Source organism: Thermothelomyces thermophilus, chromosome 5 (assembly GCF_000226095.1).
Source record: "Thermothelomyces thermophilus ATCC 42464 chromosome 5, complete sequence".
In the NCBI taxonomy this organism is placed as follows: domain Eukaryota; kingdom Fungi; phylum Ascomycota; class Sordariomycetes; order Sordariales; family Chaetomiaceae; genus Thermothelomyces; species Thermothelomyces thermophilus.
Genome location: NC_016476.1, coordinates 1,509,915 through 1,533,382, shown reverse-complemented (window position 1 = coordinate 1,533,382; position 23,468 = coordinate 1,509,915). Strand labels below are relative to the sequence as shown.

Genomic DNA, 23,468 nt, shown 5'->3' with positions numbered 1-23,468 from the left:
TAAGCATATATATAGCAAATATAAGTATCTAGTCAAATGGAAAGGACTTGGCTATGAATATAACGTATAGAAAACCGACTTCTAGCTATATTACGTATATAAGTTAGTTAACAAATACTAGGCATATCAAGGAGGTTAACCTACTATGGCTTAAGTAACGTAGGGCAAACGCCTACGTAGACGCCCTTGTAAGAAGGTATCAAAGACTCTCCTAGAAGGAGCTATAGATAGAAGACGCTAGAGTAGGGCCGTAGGTAGCTAAGAGGAAGACATATAGGACACTATAATAATAGGATAACGCTACTACTTTCTATTGCAATATTGCTATAGAAAGAAAGCGCGTTTGAAAGCTATTTAGAGCTATAGTATAGGTATTACGTTTTTCCTTCTAAGCGGGGGACTTGATGTAGTACGTTGTCTATAGACGCGTCTATTATATAAGACTAGATAAGATAAGACCTGTAGATCTGGCAAATAGGCTAGCAAACGGAGGGTTTTTTATTCCTAATCCTCTACTTATACTCGAGCTATAGGGCTAATATACGTAGGAAGAGGACATCGAACTTTTAAACTATTTATAATTTACCAACTTTCTTCTATTAATTAGAACCATCTTCTATCTACTAGAACTATCTTCTATTAAATCGCTAGAAAAACTATAAAACTAACGATTAAGTCAATCAAATAGAGACAATAGGAATACTTATAGTCTAGAAGCTTTAGTATATTTACGCTTTCAAGGCATTATAGGAGTAAGAGTTAACCTACTAGTAATTATAATGTTTATAACAGGTATACCTAACAAGTTATCTATTAATTCAAATATAAAAGGTATCATCCTATCATTATTATGATTAAAACTAGTAATACTATTACTACTATAGTTATAATAACTATATTTAATCTATAGCTTTAAAGGAATCACTCTACTATACTTAACTCTTTTAGACTTCTAAATATAAAAGGCAGGCCCCCTAAAGGAGCTATCAAGGTAAGAGCGACAAAGGATATAACACTAAGAACAGTATCACTATAAAGCGTAGTTAAACGACTATCACGTTTAACTAGGGGGTATGTCAGAAGCTATAGAGCTTCTAAAAGTATTAGCCACATATATACCATAGCTATATAAGGCTATTTAACGCATTGGCTAGTTCCTTTGTCCATAAATATTAGTCGTTTTGTCTCCTTTGTAGATAGTTTCAATAAGGCACTCTTTTCCTTCGTATAGCTACCTACTACAAACTGCTTTTAACGCTCCCGGAAGCTTATCACTGTGTTCGGCATTGATCGAGCTCTGGTTGGCAAACTGGAGTACCTCCGTAAGTCAGATCGATCTGGTGCTCGGACAATTCCCTTAACCAACCAGGTTTCAAAATGGTATGATTGTCGTGGCTGCACTAGGGTTGGAGAATTTTCATACCATAGTAGTGTAGTGCAAAGCCGTCAACAGCTCAGTCCTTTGCACACTGAGAAGCCAAGACATTCCTTTCCAAGATGGGATCTAGGCCCGATCCTGGCTGGCGCATCCTGACAATAGTCTGGCTCCCAACGAGCGCTAGAGTAGGGCGGAATTGGCGGCTGCGAGCCGCGGTGACCGTAGCGCATCAAGGTTAAAGAGCAACCCGCTACACGGATTACATACTACACAGTATACTGCAATACGGAGTAGTGTGAGTACATTGGCCGGTTAGGACCGTCTCGGTGAGCCAGAACCGTCCCTGATGCCGTTTCAGTTTCGAATTGGCCTTACCCGTAGACGCTGTTTAGCTTTGAGACGGTGAGAAAAAACCCGAGCCGTCCACGCTTTGGGCCGTATGCATGTTCCCCTTTTGTCTTCCTCCCCTTTTTCTTTCATGTGATTTTTTTCTTCTTTTGGTCATTCTTCTTGTGGTCAACAACATGCTTAGAATCATCTCTTGGTTCATATACACGGTTTGCAGAGGCCACAAGGGCCACTGCCCGTGCTTAGCCTGGTTGTCAGAGGATCCTTGCAGTTCAAAAGGGCAGGGGGTAACCCTGACTCGAGGCGCGTTCTGGAAGCGCGACAAGCGTGCTTGACTAATTATACCTTGGTGGAAGTTTGTGCACGTAAAATACCTTATTTTGCATGCTGGTTGAATCATGTCACAAACTCAGGCTTGTTGGTGTGATTCTTCCGACCAGATCGGATCAAACGATCTTCAACAGGGAAAAAATAATCAACAGCATTCAAACGGTTGGCACGCGAGTTCCAGAAACTGATCTGCGATTTCCATACTATTAACAGTTCTAATTAGGTCAAAGCCCCAGATCGATCTGCGCGTCAACTGGGGTCAGGGATAAAGTTCGATAAGATGACAGGATCCGTCTCGTGAATGAAGCAAGGGCAGGGACGGGGTGGGGAAACCTACCAGTGTTGTACGATTTTCAGCTCGAGGGCGAGTGGTGCGACGCGCCATGCCTGCTCTGGTTAGGGCTGTTGCCTCAACTTTATATGTATTTGCAACGCCAAGGGCAATGGCAGAAAGCACTTCAGGTCTAGGTGTGGATGTCCGCCCTGCAGAGCGTCCTGTGTAAACGGGCCTTTCAAGGTTTCAATGAGAATCAAGGCTCGCTGCGAGTCCTCAGTACCTTCCCGTTCCCGTCCCGGAGCGAAAATTTCGCCGGCTCGGCTGTGTCGGCTCAGAGTGACGAGATGCCGTCTCGGATCTGCAGGCCGTATATTGCCCTGTTCTCGTTTCCAATCTAATTCAAATTGACCCGCCATCTGCCGGCGGCTTATGAGGTTGGTGCGCTGTCGTACCGCAGTCCAACTCTTGTTACCTCTCGGTCCGAGACTTGATTGAGATTGACCACGCGTTTGGTGTAAATAACAAACTCTCTCCAATAAGTACTCGGTAGTTTCTGCAAAAAAAGAGTGGTGGGGAGAGCAACGTTTCCGAAGCACGCACTTTATTTCGCACCTCCTGGTTGAACCTTCCTTCCTGACTTGCTTGTACAGTAGTAATTTAATGTCCGAGGAGGTACTCTGTAAACTACTCCCAACGCAGTTTCGAACGTCCTTGCAAATGTTGTTACGTAGTAATCCGTACTAGTATCCGTACGTAAAACACCACGCAGAAGCCCCTGCAGATTCGGCTAACAATAACACTTATGGAGTAGGAAGCACTAGCTTCCCGCGTTGCCCAAGCGACAAACTGCGACCCACGCAGCACAACCGGACAAGCAACCCCGCTGCAGCCAAGCAACTCTCTTTCTGTACGCCAATAGTCACTGCAAGTCGGAGGTAAGGTGCTTTGTAGGGAACTCCCCTCCTGGGCGGTCAGGGCCCTGGCGTCTGGTTCCAGCTGCAGAGGTCTCAACAGCAACCGCCACTTCCATTGGTGCACTCTCCCGTCTGCGGCTCGCCAAGTCGACAGTTCTGCTTGGGTTTGACCGGCCGCGCCCGTGCGCTGCTCCCACCCTGCACCCCGGGCCAAACTGGCCATCCTCCTGATTTGGGGACAAGGGTACCTTTTCCAGGAGCTGTGTATGTAACAGGATGTCGCCCGGGGGGGGGGGGGGGGAGCGGGGACGTTGAGAGAGGGAGGGTCCGACCACGCACGAAACCTGGCCTGAGAAAATCTCGCTTTCTCTGGAATAAGCAAATGCCGAACAGAAGCTATCTTTCCTTCTCTTCCTGGTTCTTCATGAATGTAGGTAGTTTAGCTGAGGCCGGAGGGTTCAGAGCGCGGACCCCCTGGAATCATTTTCTACCTATTAATAGTGTACACAGTCTCGCACGCAGTACTGTATTTGCATACATCCAAACCTAGGTAGGCATGTGGTGCTGGGAGCGAGCCAGCGAGCGGGCGGGAGAGCAACGGTTGCACAAGTCCGGGGATGCAGGATCCAGACCGTTCTCTCGGAACGTGGCTCTCCAGCCCATAAAGTAAAGGCATCACCCCAGATCCCAGATCTGCGTTTCTGGGACCCGCAGCACCTTGCGTTGCTCTTCGACACCCACAACTGTACTACCACCGTCGCCATGTCGAGCGCCACCACGGCGCTGAGCCCGGCCGCGAGCGGCGAGGCCGGAGCATCGACGGGTCCAGGCGACGGCGGCGCCGAGGCCATCCAGGGCGTGCCTATCTCCGAACACGCCGCCTACCTCGCCCAGGTCTACATTGGCGTCAGCGCCGTGCTTCTCTTCCTGTGCCTGGTGGCCTTTGTAACCCGCGTATACCAGAGAATACGGCCGGTGTGGAAGGCGGGACTCGACGACTATTTCATCGTGGCCGGTTTCGTACGTACCATTCTTGGCCCGCCCCCTCTCTCCTCCCCCCCCTCTCCCGGCCGAAAAGAAAGAAAGAAAGAAAGAAAGGGAAAAAGAAAAGAATGAATAAAAGATGGATGTCGTGATCAATTATTCCCTTTTGACCAGTATAAGACTAACCGCAAACGCCGTCGAGCACAACAGGTCCTCACCATCGCCGATTACGCAATGTTGATGCCCCTGATGGTTCCGAAAGCCGGGCTGATCTCGCTGGAACGGTCGACGCTGGCGGGCAAGAACTCGTGGCTGGCCATCTCGGTCTGGGGCCTGTCGATGTCGTGCATCAAGATCTCGATCGCGCTCACGCTGCTACGGATCCAGGGCAAGGAGCGCGGGTGGCGCATCTTCCTGTACAGCGTCATGGCCATTTCGGCCCTCTACGGGGTGGGCAACACGCTCTTCAACCTCGTCATCGCCTGCCGCCCGCTCGAGGCTGCCTGGAACCCCTTCCTGCCGGGCGCCCGCTGCGTCTCGGTCCAGGTCATGCGCGGCATCTCCAACCTGGGCGCGGCCGTCAACATCACGACCGACGTGCTGCTGTCGCTGGCGCCGGCGACCTTCCTGCGCAAGCTGAACCGCCGGCTGCGCGAGCGCGTCTTCGTCTGCGTCCTCATGGGCATGGGCCTGTTCGCCAGCGTCTTCAGCGTCATCAAGACGGTCATCGTCAAGGACTGGGGCGACCCCAACAAGCAGGGCGACTTCTGGGCCCAGGGCGTCTCCATCAGCACCTTCACCGTCCTCGAGCAGCTGCTCGGCGTCCTGGCCGCCTGCGTCCCCGCCATGAAGGGCATGCTGCAGCGCTGCCTCGGCGCCTTCGGCCTCTCCCTGACCGAGAACAAGTCGCACCAGCGGTCCGGCTACTACGCCGCCGGCCGCAGCGGCACCGCCACCGGCGTCGGCGTCGCCAGCCGCGCGGGAGGAGGAGAAGGAGTAGTAGTAGGCGGCGGCAGCGTGCTGGACCCGACAGAGACCTACCGGAGCCACAAGGGGGGCAATCACCGCTTCTCGTCCCGCGGGGGCAAGACAGACATCTACGACGACGAGACCTGCATCGACCTGCCGGATCTCAGCAGACCCGGCTCGACAAAATCGGTCGGCGACCGGTCGCTCGACAACGGCCAGGGCGGATCCAGCAGGGAACACTCGGTCGAGCAGTTGCCTGCCCATGCTATACAAAATTAGAAATTGTTACATGATTAGTCCTAGTGATATGTAGCGAACAACCGTTTCCTTTGTTTGGTCTTCTTTTTCATCTTTCATTCTCTTCTTCTTCTTTTTATTCGTCGTTTCGAACGTCACCACCTGGAATGAGTGATGATAAGGTACTTACCGACCTTAGTGTTTTGAGTCAGTCTCGTGCGGCTCACCCGTCTCGGAATTGCCACAAGTCACCTCAAAATGAAGAAAGCAGATGAGCGCTCCGACAATACGCTTCGGTGCGCAGCACGCGTTGTGCCAGAAAGCGGACGGGGCAACGTTCTTCTCTTCGATAACCTTGTATGTATATTCATTCCGGTCCAGGTTACCAAACTAACCCGAATACCTCACCACTTCTGTACCTGAGCCATTCTGGGTGGCGTGTGGAAGCGTGCGAGTGCCGGCCATTGGGTTGCGGCCGGGGGGCTGTAGGTTGGGCCACCTCCTTTAAAGAGATTGGCGATTTGACGAGGCTGTTGGATGGTTGCTTGCGCTCTGAGCGGCAAGTGCTCGCGGGTTTACACGTGGATAGTAATACTCCGCAGATAGCCATGCAGCATCCGCATCCTCTGTGGTTTCTGATCCCCAACGGCTCACAGAGGGCGATAGACCATCTTGTCGGTCGGTGATGGTAGACCGAGGATGACGTGGCTGTCTTGAGAATGAATCTAAACCAAGAACCGAACTCAACACAGACAACGATCCGTACTAGCAGGAAGGAAGAGAGAAGAAGAAAAGGATATATGGAATGCTCGTGGTTGAAGATGTCTTGTTCCTGTTCTCTTGCAGGGATCTCTAGAAATTCTATTCGAGTCCCTCTACGGATTATTACACAGTCCCAGGTTGGATTATGATCACATATGAATGGCCAATGCTCGTTGCTACATACCTGACGTAGACCATTCCCTAATGATTGGATTCCCCACTAGGATACCCAGGACCACGAAAACCCAATCTGAGACATGTTTGTCGTTCGCGCCACTCTAAATATTCCCTGTAACACAATATTTCATTCGTCTACTGTTCCCAAGCCTCCAGAAAAGAAACTGCGCGTCAGTATGCTGCACATAATCCGTACGCAGGAGAGCAAATGAGCCGTGGAGTCTTTGCGTTCTACAACATACGCAGTGCAACATATTTGACTTTGGGCAATGCGTGTTGCTGTGCCGGTCTCTGTTCTTCCCGACCCTGTTTCCTCTGCTGACGTGAGATCGTATTTATATTACCTCGGTCTGTCTGACTCAGAGCGCCGGACTTGGTTCATGAGCAAACAAACTCAAGAAATTCGGTAGTAATGACTCTGGTCTGGATCCCTGGTAAATCGATCGGGCAGGTGCTGCCAACGGCTTAATTAGGCGGCAACGACGCTGCCTTCTACCATTACGTTTAAATCTCATTAGCTACATCACGACCGCAAAGCTACCTAATTATCCAGTCATCATTGCCAACACTGCAATGCCGTTGCAACACCGTAGAACGTCTTAGAAGGACTCCGTTGGGCACCCATTGTCTCTCAAGGTACCTGACGGAGCATTGCTCGGGTATTGGTTCCTGGCTGCACATGTTGTGCGCGACATTGCCGGGTCATTCTGGGTCGGCAACACTGAAAGTTGAACCCTCACCGATACAGGGGAGAAGCCCTTTGAATACATGCTTGTGTGAAAACTCAACATGCTTTTAACAAAATTTGTGATTTTACGGTGCCGGTTCAGATGCTTGGATTCGATTCTAATCATGAGGTTACCAGGGATCGATGCCTACGCAGCGCCGCATGACTGGTTCTACACTAATATCAAAGACGTATTTCGATGTTGTTCTTTCGTTCCTCTCTTTTCGTTTCTTCTCTTTTCTTTTTCTTTTCTTTTAATTTTATTTTTATTTCGTCTTTTTGTTTTGTTTGCTTTCCGTTTTCGGAAAACCGGGATCACCGATGCCAGGTGGTCGCTCGGCCGATGATTGGCAATCAAACATGACTGCTCTTGCTGATTCCCTCCCGAGTTAAAATGGTTCTTCCAACCAGCATCTTACATCATTTCAAAAACTTAAGGGGCTTCGTTGGCTGTTTGACAGCGAAGGGATGCCACTGAGAGAAGTCAAGGTGGCCTTGCGTTGTCCGCGGTGGCGAACGGGCTCCGAGTCAAGTCTCGGGCGCGCAGAGCAGCTCTTAACCACGGCCATTGGCCAGACACGTTTCGTTGAAGACAAACAGCCTCGGCCCCCCGCCATGCCAGCCACATTTTTAGCCAGACTTATAACGGTAAAGCATGGAGCGGATTTGTGGAGCCAGTAGAGTTGATACCCGCTTTCCAGAGCTTCGGGGTTGGGGAGCCAAGCCAGCAACACGCCAACCTAAACAACCTAAAAATAACCCAGGTTCGTATTTGGCACAATCCATGGTCTGACGGCAGCACTTTGGGCCGGGTATTATGCCGTCCCTCTGCTCGAGGGCTTCGTGTCCCCGACGCCATCTCAGAGAGGAATTTTGGTGTTGTCTCTTGATAGGGCCCATCTCATCTTGTCATTACGTACTCGACAGGACCCGAACCAATGGTGCTCTCGAACCGGGACGAGATGCTCGAGGCAGCACCGAGGCCTCTTCCCATGTTGGCACTGCCATCAAGACTCCATCGTTGCGGCTCTTCCTCGTGTTATGCCCCGGTTGGTCTTGTCGTGTCTTGACTCCGATTGGGCCGTTCTCGACTTGGAGCAGCTCGTATCACCCGCCATCCCCAGTCACGGGGTTTCGTGGAGAGGCGAGAAGCCTCAGATCTCCCTACCGTACCTTGTGCGGTCCATGCCACTGCGCGGGATTTCTGCCATGTGGGCGTTGTTCAGAGGGGAAGGGTTGTGTGTTAGGACCATGATCGCCCATGCACGGAAGGCCGGGGGTCCGGCGGGAGAAGACTGAGTGAGACTCGAGTGTATAAGAAGGCTGGAAGTTCACCCCGTTGCTGCCTCTTTTTGAGTCCCATCATCAACATCACATCAACCTTCTCATTGCAACATCCGAGACTCGGATCGCAACATCTTCACGACTCAAAGCCAACCGTGTTCCTCCCAAACACACTATCGCAATTCCACCCTTCGAAACAAACACAACAACCATCACAATGAAGTTCACCGCTGCCGCCCTTGCACTCGCCGCCTCGGCCATCGCTGCTCCCTCCAAGGGAGGCGAGAGCTGCGAGTTCGGCACCTACCGCTGCACCACCCCTAACACCGGTATCGAGATCTGCAACATCTCGGGCAAGTGGGAGCTGGTCGGCGACTGCCCCGAGGGCACCGCCTGCGACAACCTGCCCGGCGGCAACGGCGTCGTGCTGCCCTACTGCACCAACACGGCCAAGGTCCAGGCGCGCAACGGCCGCCCCGGCCAGAGCCCCGGCGAGAAGTGCACCACCCCGGGTCGGTATGACTGCTTCGGCCCGTACGCCATCCAGGTCTGCGACACCCAGAACATCCTGCAGTTCGTCGGGAACTGCCCCGAAAGGTCGCACTGCGAGTACCTCAACGGCATTCCCTACTGCGTCGCCAGCGTCTAATTAAATGGGGCCGTACGACCGGACAACTCGAGAGTTGAGCGATTCATCAACGACGCTCACCGGTTGTACGGAACACACGACTACATGATTCTTCTCTCTTCATGACACTCCTTTTCTATAATATGGTTTCCTTTTTCATGCGGCATATGTCTTTATGACATGGAAGGATAGAGACACAATTGTTGGGTAGTCGCGAGGTGAACTAGGCATACCAGCACTAGTAACAACATGTCGACGAATAGAGTTAATATTATCTTACATTTTTCTCTCATAGTTACACTCGGCCTTTTGAGGATGCGCTTGGTTCTCGCTTGACGCTGTTTGTCTCAAGAAGATTTGCTTCCTGCGAACGTCTGCTGGGGATATAAATAATTATGATTCATCATTGCATATTAACAAAAAGAAGACCGTGTAATCCTTCTTCAATCCTATTCCTTTCCACCTTTGTCTAATCAATCCCAAGATAGCTGAGATACGACTACGTACTAGAATAAAGCTGCCAACCTGGTACCAGTCATGTATTTATAATTAACCCAAACGCCCAGAGAAACTCTCCCAAATACCAATGCTCATGCCCAGCGATTAATTAATATAGCGCACGATTATTCCACTAGTTTCTCCTTCCGGACCTGGGGGTCCGTCCTCTCATTGTCTTTTCTCCGTACTGAGTATCTCCCGCCCCTTTTCTCCACTCTTGAATCAAGAATTCGAGATATTTCACCATCTTGATGGTCGTCGCCCTGGCCGTCCACCCGCGCTTGCAGATCACTGCACCGTCAATGTCGTACATGGAGAGCCACAGATCGTCCGACACAACCCCGACAACGAACTGCTTGTAATGATCCCGGGCGGTCCCTGACAAAAGACGTCAGCTTTTGTCATTGATGTACAAGAGGCTCAGAAGAAAAAATGGGCCAAAAGAAGGAAAGAGAGAGAAAGAAGAGAAACTGAATCATGAACACACACACACACACACACACACACATATACACACACACATACACAAAGGAAGAAAGAAAGAAACAAGGGAGAGAGAGACACTCACAGTCGCTCTTATCCGGATCCAGCACCTGCTCGAACCTCCGCTGCTCCAGCATGGTGATTCTCTCGGCGACGGCTTTGCCCAGGTCAATGTACTCGACCAGCTCCCGCTTGTCGGGCTGGACCGTGTAGCCGTGGGCGAGATAATCGAAGATGAAGTTGGCAAAGTGGTCGAGCACGATCTCTTCCTCCCACTCCTCCAGGTCGCTGACCGACTGGAAGCCGAGGCGGGCCGCCATGCGCTGCCGGGCGCTGGTGCCGGACACAACGACGACCATGTTCCGCATTTGCACGGAGAAAGAAAGGAAAAGGAGGGGGGGTTGGGAGGCGGTTTACGTTTTCGAGGTTTCCTAGGTAAATATGTTGTCGGATCAGATCAAGATGGAAATGCGATTATGCTAGTCCTTGATTATCTCTTGTAAAGAAGAGCCGGGAATCGATTCGGGGATTCAATCACTAGACAATAGTGTATCGAGTGTGTCGGGATTCATTTCTGGCCGGGAAGGTTTCCGAATCGAATGTGCTCATGATTGAGTGCTGCTTGGGCAGAATCGCCAGAGGCTTTATCCCGGCTACACGCGAAGAATAAATGCACAGAGTTGAAAGAGCTCGTCATCCTTGTAGCTGAGCAATTAACAGATCGTGATGTGCGGTTTTCAAAACAAGGACATCGTTGAGAGTCCAGCGATCTTCTGCTTGTTTAGTCAGCCCTTGTAGTCGATCAACTGCACTCCAGAAACGGGCAAGCAATCTCTGCAGAGTCGATCAAACACTGGCACCGGGGGATGGCAGCGAAGCCGAGCCGAGAGGCCGTGTCGGGCGGCCCGGCCTGTAGCGCCCTCCGGTCTAGCGCTGGGCCGCCTCGGGGTGACAAGGCCGCGCCGACTGGCCAGCGCCGCCGGATTCCCGCTGCCTCGGCCTCCAAATCCACCCATTTCGAAACAGGGTGTCGGCAGCACGTGATGTCGATTATCGTGTATCCCGGTAGTCTCGAACAGCCCAAAAAAGCTCCGTCGGGCCGCTTCTGTCTCCAATTGCTCCGTGAAGCGACCTTCAATGTTTACAACTCATAATTATACCTAGGTATCTCTACAACCATCAACTCTAGAAACCTGGTAGTGAAGGAGGCTGGAATCGGTTCCAGGCTGTCTTGACGGATAACATGCAGGGGCATGGAGCAGTCGTGGTTTATTCCCCGACGATGTTAAGCCGCTGACGGCCGTACTTCCTCAGGACGGTGAATGAAGTGTAGGGTCCGATGGTGGAGAAGAGCTGTTCCGACAACCCCGCTGTTTTCGTCGAGGGCTCGGCGCTGCCTGATCCATCATATACGTTAATAGGCACCAGCTTCGCCACCGCCAAAACGCTGGCTATTGCGCACTACACCGGCGTGGCGTGCGCCATAGCTGATACCTCCTCAACTAAACTCTCTGGGAAGTGCCTGAAGGAGCCTAGAGACACATAATTGCATAATTGCGGGTCAGAGCTGATGATGGAGCAAGTCATAAAAGGGAAGCGTCGTTGTTGTTGCCCAGCATCTGGCCAGCTCTGAGCTGACCAGTATGTCACCAAATCCCCCCTCCCCCCTTTCGAACTCGGTCTGTGTGTACCTGAGAGCGCGACTCTTACAGACAGCCTGTGATTGCCAGCATCTCTGTGACCCAAAGCTTGCAATCTCAAGTTCCCATGTCGAGTACACACCCGCCTGCCGGCAGCTTCCGGCCCTCTCTCCCACGAAAGCGATTGTGTCCGGGTTGCCAGGACAAAGCGCGCGAACCAACAAATCATCGACCGGCGCGCAAGTGTGAGCCAATCAGGTTCGCGTCAAGTAAACAAACATTGACACAGTTGCGTGTCGGCCATCCAACACCCAAACACAACTAGTAGCATTGACACGGTTGCATGCCGGTCATCCAACACTCAAGCACAGAAATTCAACTAGCCGCAATATGGATAGTCGCATCGAAGAATTGGAAAGAGAGCTTCGAGCTGCACGCGAGGCTGCCGCGCTGGAGAAGGCGCGAGCAGAAGCGGAGAAGGCACAAGCGGACGCGGAGAAGGGGGCGAGCGGACGCGGAGAAGGCATGAGCGGACGCGGAGAAGGCACGAGAAGACGCGGAGAAGGCGCGAGCGGAAGCGGAGAAGGCGCGAGTGGAAGCGGAGAAGGCACGAGCGGAAGCGGAGAAATCGCGAGTGGAAGAGGAGAAGTCGCGAGTGGAAGTGCTACAGCTTGGTAGCTATAAATCCGTACAGCTCAGAAAGGCTGCAAAATACGACACCACAGCGGTATTCGCACCGTGGGCGGCACTCCTGGACCAGAGGTTACAGTCTGTAGAAGTAGGTAATAAAAGCGTTAATTATTCTAAGTACTAGAGGTACTTAGAGAAGCTATCTAAATATATATTAACCCTGGCTTGTTATCCCTATTAATAGGTTAGTTAGATCTAACTTATAGATAGCTAGATACTATAATAGGTACTAGGGTTTGAAAAGAAAAAATGATAACCTATTATAACTTAGTAAATATATTAGCTATTCTATAGTAATAGTCTTAGCAAGTTGTTCCTATTCTTCTATCTTATAGTTATATCTATCTACTTATCTATTAGTCCTTCTTATCACTAGCTAGGCCTAGGTTATCTAGGAATATGGATAGAGCTAATAGGCGCTCTTATTATAAGTATACGAGAGTCTTAGCCCTGGCCTAGGTCTCCCTAGCTAGGGTATAGTTACTATAGAGCATGTTAGTAGCCTTTTTATATAAAGGGCTTTCTTATGCTAGCGTCTCTAGCTATAGGCGTTTCTAGCTAGTGGTTATAGGTGGTAGGTATATAACCTAGTAGGTAATTAAGCTAGGAGGGGCGCTAGCCCTTGTAGTAACTAGTAGTAGCTAAGCTATAGGTACTTAGGTTCTAGGAGCCCTTTATAGTATAGTGGCTAATATAGTATACTTACTAAGCTAGGTAATTATACCTTTAAGCTACTATAGCTTCTTATCTATACCTTTCTTCTAGTTAAGGGTAGCTATATGGTTATTATTTATAGTTATATAAGTCTTCTATAGCTGCTTAAGCTCTTCTTTGATCTAGTTAAGGGCCTTAGTAACGCTATTAGTAGCCTTATCCTACCTCTAAACTATAGTCTAAGCTAGCCTAAGAAGGTCGGCCTTAATGGCTAGTTACTAGTGCTTAGCAAAGTCCTTATTACCCTTATTATCCTTAGCTATACCTTAGGTAGTAATAACCTATATAGGTATAGGCTATATAGCCTAGTAGCTAGGTAGGCTATAATGTAGGTAGCTAAGCTTAAATAGGTAGCTATTAACTAGAGTATTATTATCTCCTTTAGGTATATAAATATAAGCTATTAATAGTTCCTTAGGCTTAGGTATATTAGTAAGCATTATATTAGTAGTATAATATATCCTATATATAGTCTTTAACTTCTTCTTAAGGCTATATATAGCTAGGTTAGCCCTAAAAGAGTCATTACTAGCCTTTTTATAGTAGCGGTAGATCTAGTAGCAGGTATAGATAAGCATGTCTTTATTACTATAATACTCTTAGTAGGTATAGGCAAGATAATCCTTAATAGGCCTAATTAATGTACTTATAGACAGGTATAGTAGGCCGGACTTAATAACCCTAGTGCTAGTAAAGGGGCTAAACTCTATGCCTATAAGGGTGTTTTCTACCTCCTTAAGGCTATTAAAGATAATATAGGTATCATTAAATCTGGCCTATAATTTGGTCTCTTTATTGTCGTTAGGGTCCCTCTTACTCCTATAGATAAACCTACCTATAGGTGCCTTACACTAAGTATACCTAGTTAGTGTAATAGGCTAGGGTGCTAGCTCGGGTGAGTAGAGTGTTAGACCGAGCCATAGTAAGGCCTAGGATATTAGAGTAGTAGTAATAGTAGCTACGGTTTTAGTGACGACCGATATGCCCTTGTTATTACGGTGCTCGGTGCCCTATTATATAGTTATAGGTAGGCTAGTAGGCGTATATAGGTACGTAGTTACGTCCTAGGTAGTGGCATTAGTAGAGCCGGAGTCTTGGTAGTTCTACTCTAGGTAAGCTATATCTAATTTGTAGGATAGGTAGTTAGTAGGCTCGAGCATTGGAATTGTCTAGTATATAGTCAGGGGCGTTAGCGGCCTCTTCTTATTCACTATGTCCTATACCTTGGTAATGGCGATCTTAATTAACGATAGTAGGGTTAGCCTAGTATCCTGGTCTACTAGCTTATTAGGGCTGTTAGTAGCTAGTTCTTTATACTTACATACCTTATATAGGTTAATCGGTACCTATCTAGTTATACCAATATATTGGCTATATATGACTATATAATTGCCATCCGTTTTGTATACTATGTTGCTGTTAGTAGCACAAGGCTAGAATCCTCCCTATAGGTTCAAGGTCTTATAGTACCTAGTAAAGAATAGCGCTAGTGTAATATAGTATATCTCGGCCTCGGTAGCCTTACGTAGGTTAACGGCGACTATAGTACTAGCGATAATACTAAAGAGTATAGCCTTTATCTTACTATCGACTTTGACAAAGGTAAATCTGGCCTCTAGCTAAGGAATCTTAGTAGTATTATCCTTATCTATACTATAGAAAGTCTTATAGTTAGCTATAGTTATTTACTCTCCCTAGGACTAGTGGCTATTAATAAAGTAGTATATAGCTAGGAAACGAACTATATTATACTTGCTAGTACTAGTACAGACTATATTAATAATATTACCTAGGACTTAGGCTATAGCGCCTATCTTACTATCATAGTACTATTTAACGATAGCATTATCTAGGAATTATAAGTATAGGGGGCTGAAGGTATTATATATAATAGATTAATCGTTAGCAATGGCTAGAGGAGGTACGTACTATATATTATTTCAAGGTATAGCAAAGTCTTCGCCCTTAGAATCGAAATGTAAGGTTATATCCTTATAGTATACTCGGACTAGGCTACCTATAGTAAGGTCATTCTAATATTCCTCCTTGGTACCTAAGACGGTAGTAAAGCCTATACCGCCCTTAAGGAAGGTATCTATATACTTAAGGACTTCCTAGACGATACTATCTAATAGGCTATTATTTTCGCTTATAGGGCCTAAATATACGCCTTATATAGGCGTTAGTATAGGCTATACCTAGCTGGCTGCCCTAGTGCCCATAGCTAATAGTGCCCTTTGCCGATTAATAGGTGTGAACGTAATAGTGGCAGTGTCGGTCGACTCCGCTGCTACCGACTACGGTATAGGCGTATCTTGCTAACTAGCCGTAGGCTCATTTCCTTGGGCTAGGCTTATAGCTATAGGGCCTTTAGCGCTTTTAGCAACCTGTTTGTTACTCTTCCTGGCTCTGCTTCTAGACTTGGCTATGATAGTTAATACTAAGTGGTTCTAGGTTAACAAAACTTAGCTAAAATTACCAAAACTCGGTAGTTTCTTATATACGCGATGGAATAAGCAAAAGGGAGCAGGAAAACAAACTCTAAAGCCTCCTTTTAATGGAAATGGCAATACGTAGGCTATAGGAGATAACTATATAGTTATAGGTTGATAGAAAGGCTAGGTTAAAGGTCTGGTAGTTAGAAAAGAAGGTAGTTATTAAAGAAATTATAGAAGAAGTAGAAGAGGTTTAAAGAAGTAGGAAATAGTAGGAAATCTAGGGTTCTTATAATTCAGGGCAGGGCTTTGAAGATAGGATGAAAAGTGCCTAAATAAGAGGGGTATTTGGCCCTACTAACCGGAATAGGTAGGCTATTTAGCCCTATTAATTAAATAGGTAGTTATTTAACAGGTTAGCCGAGCTAGGCATATGGTTTAAAGTGGTGGTTAAAGCCCTATCTGTAACGAGTGGTAGAATTGAAGTAAATATAGTAGGTAAAAGATAGGTAGGAAGGGAGTAATAATAGCCTTTCTAGTGTTAAGCCAGATTTTAGGATATCCTATTAAAGGTATATACCCCTAGGCACTATTTAGCCTCTTCCTGGCTAGAAATGACGCCTTAGGCCTTCTACCTAGGTAGCCGGCCTCGTTTTCTTCCAGGTAGTCGAATCTAGTGGTGATTCTTATATTCCTAGATTAATTCGCTAGTAGTGGCTTCGAGTTCACTCTTAGGGAGCTACTAGTCGTCTTTTATGTCGAATCTAAGCTAATAGACAAGGTATTCTACCTTCGGGCGCTTCTTTCTATATACCCGATAGTCAACGATCTTCTTAATCTTCTAGTATTCCTCGCCATTAACTAGAATTGGTTACGGTAGAGAAGCAGTCCTTTTGAACGGATCTAGACCCTATTTAACGTGGTAGAGTTAGGCAATAGATATAACTAGGTAGACTTTCTAGGATTTAGGAAAATCTAGCTTGTATACCAGTTTTCCTACCCTCCATTTGATTTTAAATGGTCCTACCCTCTAGGCTGACCACTTCTTATTAGGTTTACTAGGTAAGTAGTAGCCTTTATATAGGCATAGCTAAATAGTATCTTTAACTTTAAATTTAGTAGGTATATGTCTCTAGTTATACTATAACTTAGCTAATGCTATAGCTTAGTCGATTATTTTGCTAGCTTTAGCCTAGTATTACTTATATAGGATTTCTAAAGCTTTCTATCTACTAGTTTTAGTAGTCCTCTTACTAAGGATATCTAGGACTAAGTATAGTTTAAACCTATATACTAGCTTATTTAGTGACCTTCTAATGCTAGTGACTAGTGTATTATTAAGGTAATACTATAGGGTAGGAAGGATTTCGACCTATAAGCGGTTAGAATTAGCCGTAAAGTTCATTCTAAGTGCGATTTCTATAGTCTGGTTAGTTCGTTCGGACTAGCCATCGGTCTATAGGTAGTAGGTAGTAGAAAGTAATAGCTTGGTTCCTAATAGTAAGAATATCTCCTTCTATAGGTCCGATGTAAATTTGGGGTTATAATCATTAATAATCTAGGCAGGTATACCCTAGTTAGTAAATATCTAGGTCCTTAAAAGGATAGTTACCTATTCTTTGGCCGTATATATCTAATGGCCTGCTATAAGTAGCTTCTTCTTACTAAACTTATATATCACGGTATATAGTATATCTGCTAGTATATAGCCTTTAAGTAACTAGAGGGTCCTAACTATTAGTGCTAGTAGCAAGTTAGTAATGAAGTCTATAGTTACTATATAGAACGGTGTCGGCTAGGTCTAAATTAGCTAGAGTTCTCCTAGTGGTAGGTTCTAGTTAGTCGAGTTTGCCTAGTATACCTTATAGTACTATATAAACTTTAAAACTTTCTAAGCCTTCTTACAGAAATAGATAGCTATAAGCTCGTTTATTATCTTATTTTTACCGAAATAGTATATATCATTATAAACGATTTGAAGGATTAGGTTAATATAGCTTTTAGGTAGGTAGAGTCTTCTAGTACTATTAAAGTCGATATAGAAAAGTAGTCTGTTCGTTAATTCGAATGGTCCTATAGGTAGTTTTGGCTATCTACATTTCCTAACCCTATTCTGGTCATTTCTGACCGGGTCCTTCTTGTTCTTATAAAGTGCCTAGTAAATAGGTCTATACTTATAGTCCTTAGGATAGCTAGTGATGATCCTAGCTCTAAACTTGTCACTAAGGACTGGTTCTATAGTAATCGTGTCAGCTATAAAGATATCCTTATCCTACTACTTGCTCTAGATATCTCTAAGTTCGTTAGTTAGGCTATTCTTAACCTTCAGATCCTCCTATTCCTATATGGGCAATCTTAATAGTATATTAGGTATAACATTTAAGGTTCCTAGGATATGGAAGATATTAAGGTTAAATCTAGATAGGTAGTTAATAGTATTAGCTAATTTAAGATTAGCCTTAGCTAGATCTATCGTAATTAAGGATATATATTTTATAATCCCTTTCGTTAGGGTATAGTTAGTAAGGACATTAACTAGATACCTATTCGATTAGACTATCTTCCTAAGCTTCCTAATCACCTAAACAAGTATAGTAATCTCTACCTCGGTAGATCTATAGCGTTTTTCCACATTAGTAGTCACCCTTAATATAAATAGAATAGGCTGTACTTCGCTTATAGGAATTTTCCTACTAGGAATTTTCTCTCTATCCTAGTCGCCCTTAAGTTAGAAAGCGATAACGTCGTAGCCGTTACAGCAGGCATCTAGCTTAAGGAATAGTAGCTTTTCTAGGCGGTAATAATAGAGGAATTCCTAGTTATACAAGTGCTCCTATAGTAGTCGGAAAGATTTAAGCTCTTCCTTAGTTATAGTGAATTTAACGGTAGATATAACCGCTTTCTAGGTATGTTTAGCTTTCCTAGGGTTTAATTTACCTTCCTTCCGGGTAGCTACTATTAGAGCTATCTTCCGGGCCTAGAGTGGCCTTACTTTAGTATCAAACTACGGAATGCCTTTCCTAAGCCATCTAGCCATTCTAAGGTAATGCTCTAAGCTGTCAAGCGTATCTAGGAATTTTAACTTCTTAAAGGTAGCAATATAGTCGTTAGTTTTAGTAATACCTTTACCATTTATAATGTACCTAAGGAGTCTCATAGCTAGATAACCTATAAAGGATTTAGTTACGTTAATATAGATATAGGCCTTATTAAGGATTTTGTAAATAGTATATAGGTGTTCGAGATATTCTTCCTCTATTTTACTAAAGATAATGATATCGTCGATATATACCCTGACAAAATAGCGGTATTTAAGGAAAGGTCTATCTATATAGTATTATACGAATATAGGTATATTTTTAAAACCTATAAGCACCATATTAGATTTTTCCAGGCCGTAGTAGCTTATAACTATTATATAGTTACTATACTCCTTGGCGACTAGTAACTAGTAGAAGAATCCTAAGGTATCTAGGGCTATAAAAAACTTATTACTAATTATAGTAGCTATAATGTCGTCCTAGTTAGGTAAGAGATAAACATCTGGAACTGTAATTATATTTAGCAATTATAGGTCGACTATACTTTAGCTCTTTTTAACCTCTACTCTTGGCTTCTTAGAAACCTTCCTCTATACGATAAATACTAGGTACGTAATAGGGGTTAGTTCATCTATAAAGGTAAATCTATCAGATACCTAGAGCTAGTTATAATGTTTATCTAGAGCCTTATAGTCTTTAAGCCCTATTAGGTACGGTCTGACTATACGGACTTGCTTTTACCATCCGTTAACCAGATTAATCCATATCTTCTGGTTTTCTAGCATTGGTACGATTCCCCTGTCGTAGTAAAGGTCATATCTATCTAGAAGTTCCTTTACCTTAAGCGCGAACTCGGGATTTACATTAGTAATACTAACGCTATCCTTGCTCTTAATAGCTAGAATGTTGTCAGATTTCTTAATACTATAAGATAGAGTGTAAAAGTTAGTTCTATTTGGCGGTAGAAGATCCTAGCCATTAGTGTCTTCTTAGTAATATATATACTAGGCTTCCTCTAGCCTTTCCTCTAGCTCTTACTTAGAAATTCTATCTTAGACCTTGTTCTATATATCCTTTATATCGCTTATATTGACTTAGGTAGTAGTGTCTTCCCTATAGTATTCTAAGAGATAGCTAATCTTATCTCCTTTCTAGATAACTATAGGGATATCGGTATCATTTCTAACGATAGCTACCTAGGGCGTATACTAGTTAACTATAGCATCCTAGACTTTATCTTAGCTAGTAGTAAAGTAGCAACACTTGTCCTTTAGAATATTATTAGGTAATAGAATAAAGTAAGTCTTAACTATCTAGGTAGATTATACTAGAATAATAGTATACCGGATAGTAGTAACCTTCTAAGAGATAGGCTTAAGGTTCTTCTTTATAATGTTACTATAGACCTTTATATTTACTAGCGATCTAAAGGTATAGATGCCCTTGACAAAGTTAATCTTAACACTATAAGCCGTTATAAAGTTAGTACCTAGGAGTATCTTTAGAGTAAGTTCATTAATAATATCGGCTATAACGTAAATATATCTATTAATAGGTATATTCCTAGCCTCCCCTAGGATATAGAAGTCAAATTCGACCTATTTACTAATCCTAGTCTTCGAGTTAACTCCCTTAAGGGTATAGGGTTTGCCCTTAATCTATCGAAGATTCTTTACCTATTAGGTAATTTATATCTGGTTAACTAGGTTAGTTAAGCTGCCTATATTGAAATAGATATCTATAGTCTAGTCTCCTAGGTTAGCTTAGACCGGAATATGTAGGTAAGACGTTTTCCTTGGCCGGTAGAAGGGTATTTCTATACTTAGGTTAGCTTCTACTACTTAGCTAGGCTCGAAAGAAAGGAGTATAGTCTCTTATTATTGTAGTTCCTTAGTTAAATCTAATAGTATAGCCGTTCCTTCCATAAAGTCCCTTTCTACCTAGGGAAGGTCTTCCTTCTTTAGTAGTTCTAGTAGTTATAGTTTCCTTTTATAATCTTTAAATATCCCAAACCCTATAGAGCTTCTCTTGCATCTTTGCAAAAACCCTACCAAAATATACGAAACTACCATCGTTAGAAAGCTCTCGAAAAACGCTATCTAACGGTACCACTTTTAACCACGCGCGAGCCGTTACGGCTATGCAACAGGCATCGCAAGCGTGGAAGCCGTATCCGACCGCATTCTGACTACACCTCGTACGCCCGTCAAAATTGTCACCGCACAGACCACCCGGAGCCCCTGAACGCCCCTGAACGCGACGTCGATTTAAAGCCTACTGCCAAGCTACCAAGTAGGGAGGCCTATAGCTTCGAACCAATCAAAGGGGGGCCCTCTATAGGCCTACCCTACCCCGGATATTAAGGAACTAAGGGGTCTTATCGTATAGCTAGTCAACCTTATACTAAGCCCTAAACGGGGCAGGGCATAGGACCTTACTAATAGGCTCTTATAGGGCCTTATAACTACTATTATAGGCCTAGTTCCGAACCTATAGGAATTTGTAGCTAAGGAAGTCAAAAAGGGGCTTAAAGAAGCCTTTAAGGCCACCCCCCGCCCTACCTAGGCATAGGTAGCCGTAGGCTTATAATAGGGGGTAATAGGCCCCTAGGGAGGCCTACCGTCGGCTAAGGCGGTGCCGTTACGGGCCTTATAGGAGGTCACGATACGGAACGCGAGCCTACGGAAGGATCTCAAGGCCTGAACCCTAGCCGAGATAGTTCAAGTAGTTAACAGGGCTTCTAGCCGCTAGGGAGCTATCGCGGCTAGGAAGCTCCTAAGTAGGGATGTGGTAGTGGTCTTCAAGGACAAGGCTACTAAGGATTGGTATTTGGCTAACAAGCGATAGGTGGCTACAGCCTTCGGAGAGGAGGCTAGGGAGGTCGGCAGGGCCTATATAGTCCTAGCTAAAGGAGTCCGGAAGGAGGAGCTACAGGGGGTTAGTAAACAAGACTTCAAGGGGGCCGTAGGCCTATACTCGATCGAAACGGTCAAGTTCCGGCTACTAAAGAGCCTGTAAAGGAAGTAGGCTACGGTACTCCTAGGCCTATAGGACCTCGAAGAGGCCCGGAAGGCCTGTAACGAGGGCGTGGTCTAGGATGCCTAGGTGCTAGACTACGAGCCTTATTAAGATGCTCTAGAGCCAAGGCAGTGCTATAGGTACTAGAGCTTCAGCTATACCTAGCGGTACTACTAGCGGCCGGCCTGTTATAGCTATTGCGGTACAAAGGCCTATAGGGAGGGGGGGAAGACTAGGGAGGCCTAGTGCCCTACCTACTCTAACTAACTCCCTTATAGGTATACAGCCTATAGGGGCCCCTATATGGCTTAGTATAGGGGCTGCCCGAAGAAAGTCAAAGCCTAGGAACAGGCTAGGGAGGCCTACTAGTATAGACCCTAAACCTTCTAACCACTAGAGTAACTATACTAGAAGGTAGCCTTCGAGTTTAATAGCTAACCAGAAGACGACGACTACTACTAAACCGGGGCTAAACGCCCCTGTAGGAGGCCTACCCTAGCCTAGCAGGCGGCTAGGAGTGCCCTGTTCGATACCCGACAGACCTGTATCTCCTTTCTATAGCCTAGAACCCCCTCCTTCTTATAACCGGCTAAGGGGGTAGCAGCTATAGAGCCTACTACTATACCTTCGACCTCTGCCCTAGCTACCTCGAATGCAAATTAAGATCCTTTAGTAGAATACCTAAGGTAACAAACAGGCCCTCGAGGTCCTACTAGAAGAGGCTAAATATAACCTACTAGCCATCTAGGAACTATAGATTAACCGATTTACAGGGTTAACTTACTACCCTAGGGCGTCGAAGTACTATCTAATTTACAAGCCTAAGGGTAAGGCGGCTATTCTAGTAGCTAAGTGCTTCTTAGTTGGCTAGTAGGACTATTCGGCAGAGGAGAACTAGTATAGGGTGACCTTTCCGGCCCTAGGAGAGAGGGGGTTCGAGCTCTAGTTAGTCTATAATAATAAGGGGGAGCAGGCCCTCTTACGGGACCTGCTAGCCCTACTTTGGCTAACCTACTCCCTAGTTCTTACAGGTGACTTTAACCTCTACCACCCGGTCTAGGACCTGTTTGACAGGCTTAGCCCAGGGGCTAGAGACCTCCTTAGCCTTATAGACTAGTAGGACCTCAACCTACGTATACCCTATAGCCAGGTCACTAGGGCCCCCTAGGGGGACTAACGTAGCCGGCCTTCTACGATAGACCTATTCTAGGCCTCGGCCGGACTAGAAGTAACCTATAGGGATATCGCAGAACAGGGGAAGTCCGACCATTACCTGTAGGCCCTATATGTCTCCTTCTGGGGGACTAGCAGACCTATACCGGCTAGCAAAGGGTAGGACTAGAATAGCCTAGATAGGGAGGTCGTGTAGGCCGAAGCGGCCCACCTCCTACTCTAGCTTAGTAGATAGGTATCGGCCTAGGCTAGGCCTGTCTTCTAGGGCCTAAAAGAGCTTCTATAGGCCTTCGATAGGCTTATAGAGGCCCTCGAGGAGATAGCTTCGGTCTCGGCTCCGGCAAAGAAGGCTAGTATAGGTAGTAAACGAGCTCGGTGGTGGACAAAGGAGGTTCAAGAGGCCCGGAAGAGGGCTAAGGAGGTAGAGAGAGCCTATAGGGGCACCCCGAACCCCTATATATAGGAGGTACTTCGGCAGGCCCTATAGGACTAGGCTAAGACCATTATAGCTACAAAGACCAAGAGCTAGAGAGCCACGTTACAGGAGGTAACTAACCGGCCGGACCTGCTATAGAGGCTAGAGCGGTAGGCAAGGCTATAAAGCTACCTACCGGTCGACCCCCTAAAGCTCCCGGCCTTTAAAGGAGGGCTTATAACCTACTAATAGAAGGCTAGGGCATTGGCCGATAAGTTCTTTCCAAACCCGGAGGCAGACCTTTCGGATATCGATAACCCGGAACTAAACGACCACTAGGAGCCGA

General features: G+C 46.0%; 6 protein-coding genes across 6 annotated transcripts; 4 read left to right on the top strand and 2 right to left on the bottom strand.

Annotated features, from left to right (window-relative positions):
* Positions 1–3,934: 3,934 nt before the first annotated feature.
* Positions 3,935–5,891, top strand: MYCTH_2308314 (uncharacterized protein). The gene is made up of 4 exons (XM_003664987.1): positions 3,935–4,267; positions 4,442–5,619; positions 5,686–5,794; positions 5,862–5,891. Exons 1-2 carry the CDS (start codon positions 4,010–4,012, stop codon positions 5,477–5,479), a joined length of 1,296 nt encoding a protein of 431 aa, XP_003665035.1. The 5' UTR covers positions 3,935–4,009; the 3' UTR covers positions 5,480–5,619; positions 5,686–5,794; positions 5,862–5,891.
* A 2,612-nt stretch (positions 5,892–8,503) lies between these two features.
* On the top strand, positions 8,504–9,337 carry MYCTH_2308313 (uncharacterized protein). The gene has a single exon (XM_003664986.1). It carries the CDS (start codon positions 8,605–8,607, stop codon positions 9,034–9,036), a length of 432 nt encoding a protein of 143 aa, XP_003665034.1. The 5' UTR covers positions 8,504–8,604; the 3' UTR covers positions 9,037–9,337.
* Positions 9,338–9,646: 309 nt separating this feature from the next.
* MYCTH_2066269 (uncharacterized protein) lies at positions 9,647–10,316 on the bottom strand (the record flags this gene model as incomplete). Its single annotated transcript, XM_003664985.1, has 2 exons — positions 9,647–9,891; positions 10,082–10,316. The coding sequence occupies 2 exons, from the start codon at positions 10,314–10,316 to the stop codon at positions 9,647–9,649; spliced, it is 480 nt and encodes a 159-aa protein (XP_003665033.1).
* Positions 10,317–10,862: 546 nt separating this feature from the next.
* Positions 10,863–11,542, top strand: MYCTH_2128866 (uncharacterized protein; the record flags this gene model as incomplete). Its single annotated transcript, XM_003664984.1, has 2 exons — positions 10,863–11,135; positions 11,330–11,542. 2 exons carry the CDS (start codon positions 10,863–10,865, stop codon positions 11,540–11,542), a joined length of 486 nt encoding a protein of 161 aa, XP_003665032.1.
* Positions 11,543–11,583: 41 nt separating this feature from the next.
* Positions 11,584–12,416, top strand: MYCTH_108765 (uncharacterized protein; the record flags this gene model as incomplete). Its single annotated transcript, XM_003664983.1, has 2 exons — positions 11,584–12,310; positions 12,362–12,416. Coding segments are annotated over exons 1-2 (339 nt in total), but the record flags the coding sequence as incomplete, so codon positions are not given.
* A 6,063-nt stretch (positions 12,417–18,479) lies between these two features.
* Positions 18,480–18,785, bottom strand: MYCTH_2065815 (uncharacterized protein; the record flags this gene model as incomplete). Its single annotated transcript, XM_003664982.1, has 1 exon — positions 18,480–18,785. A coding segment is annotated over one exon (306 nt), but the record flags the coding sequence as incomplete, so codon positions are not given.
* Between the last annotated feature and the right edge of the window lie 4,683 nt (positions 18,786–23,468).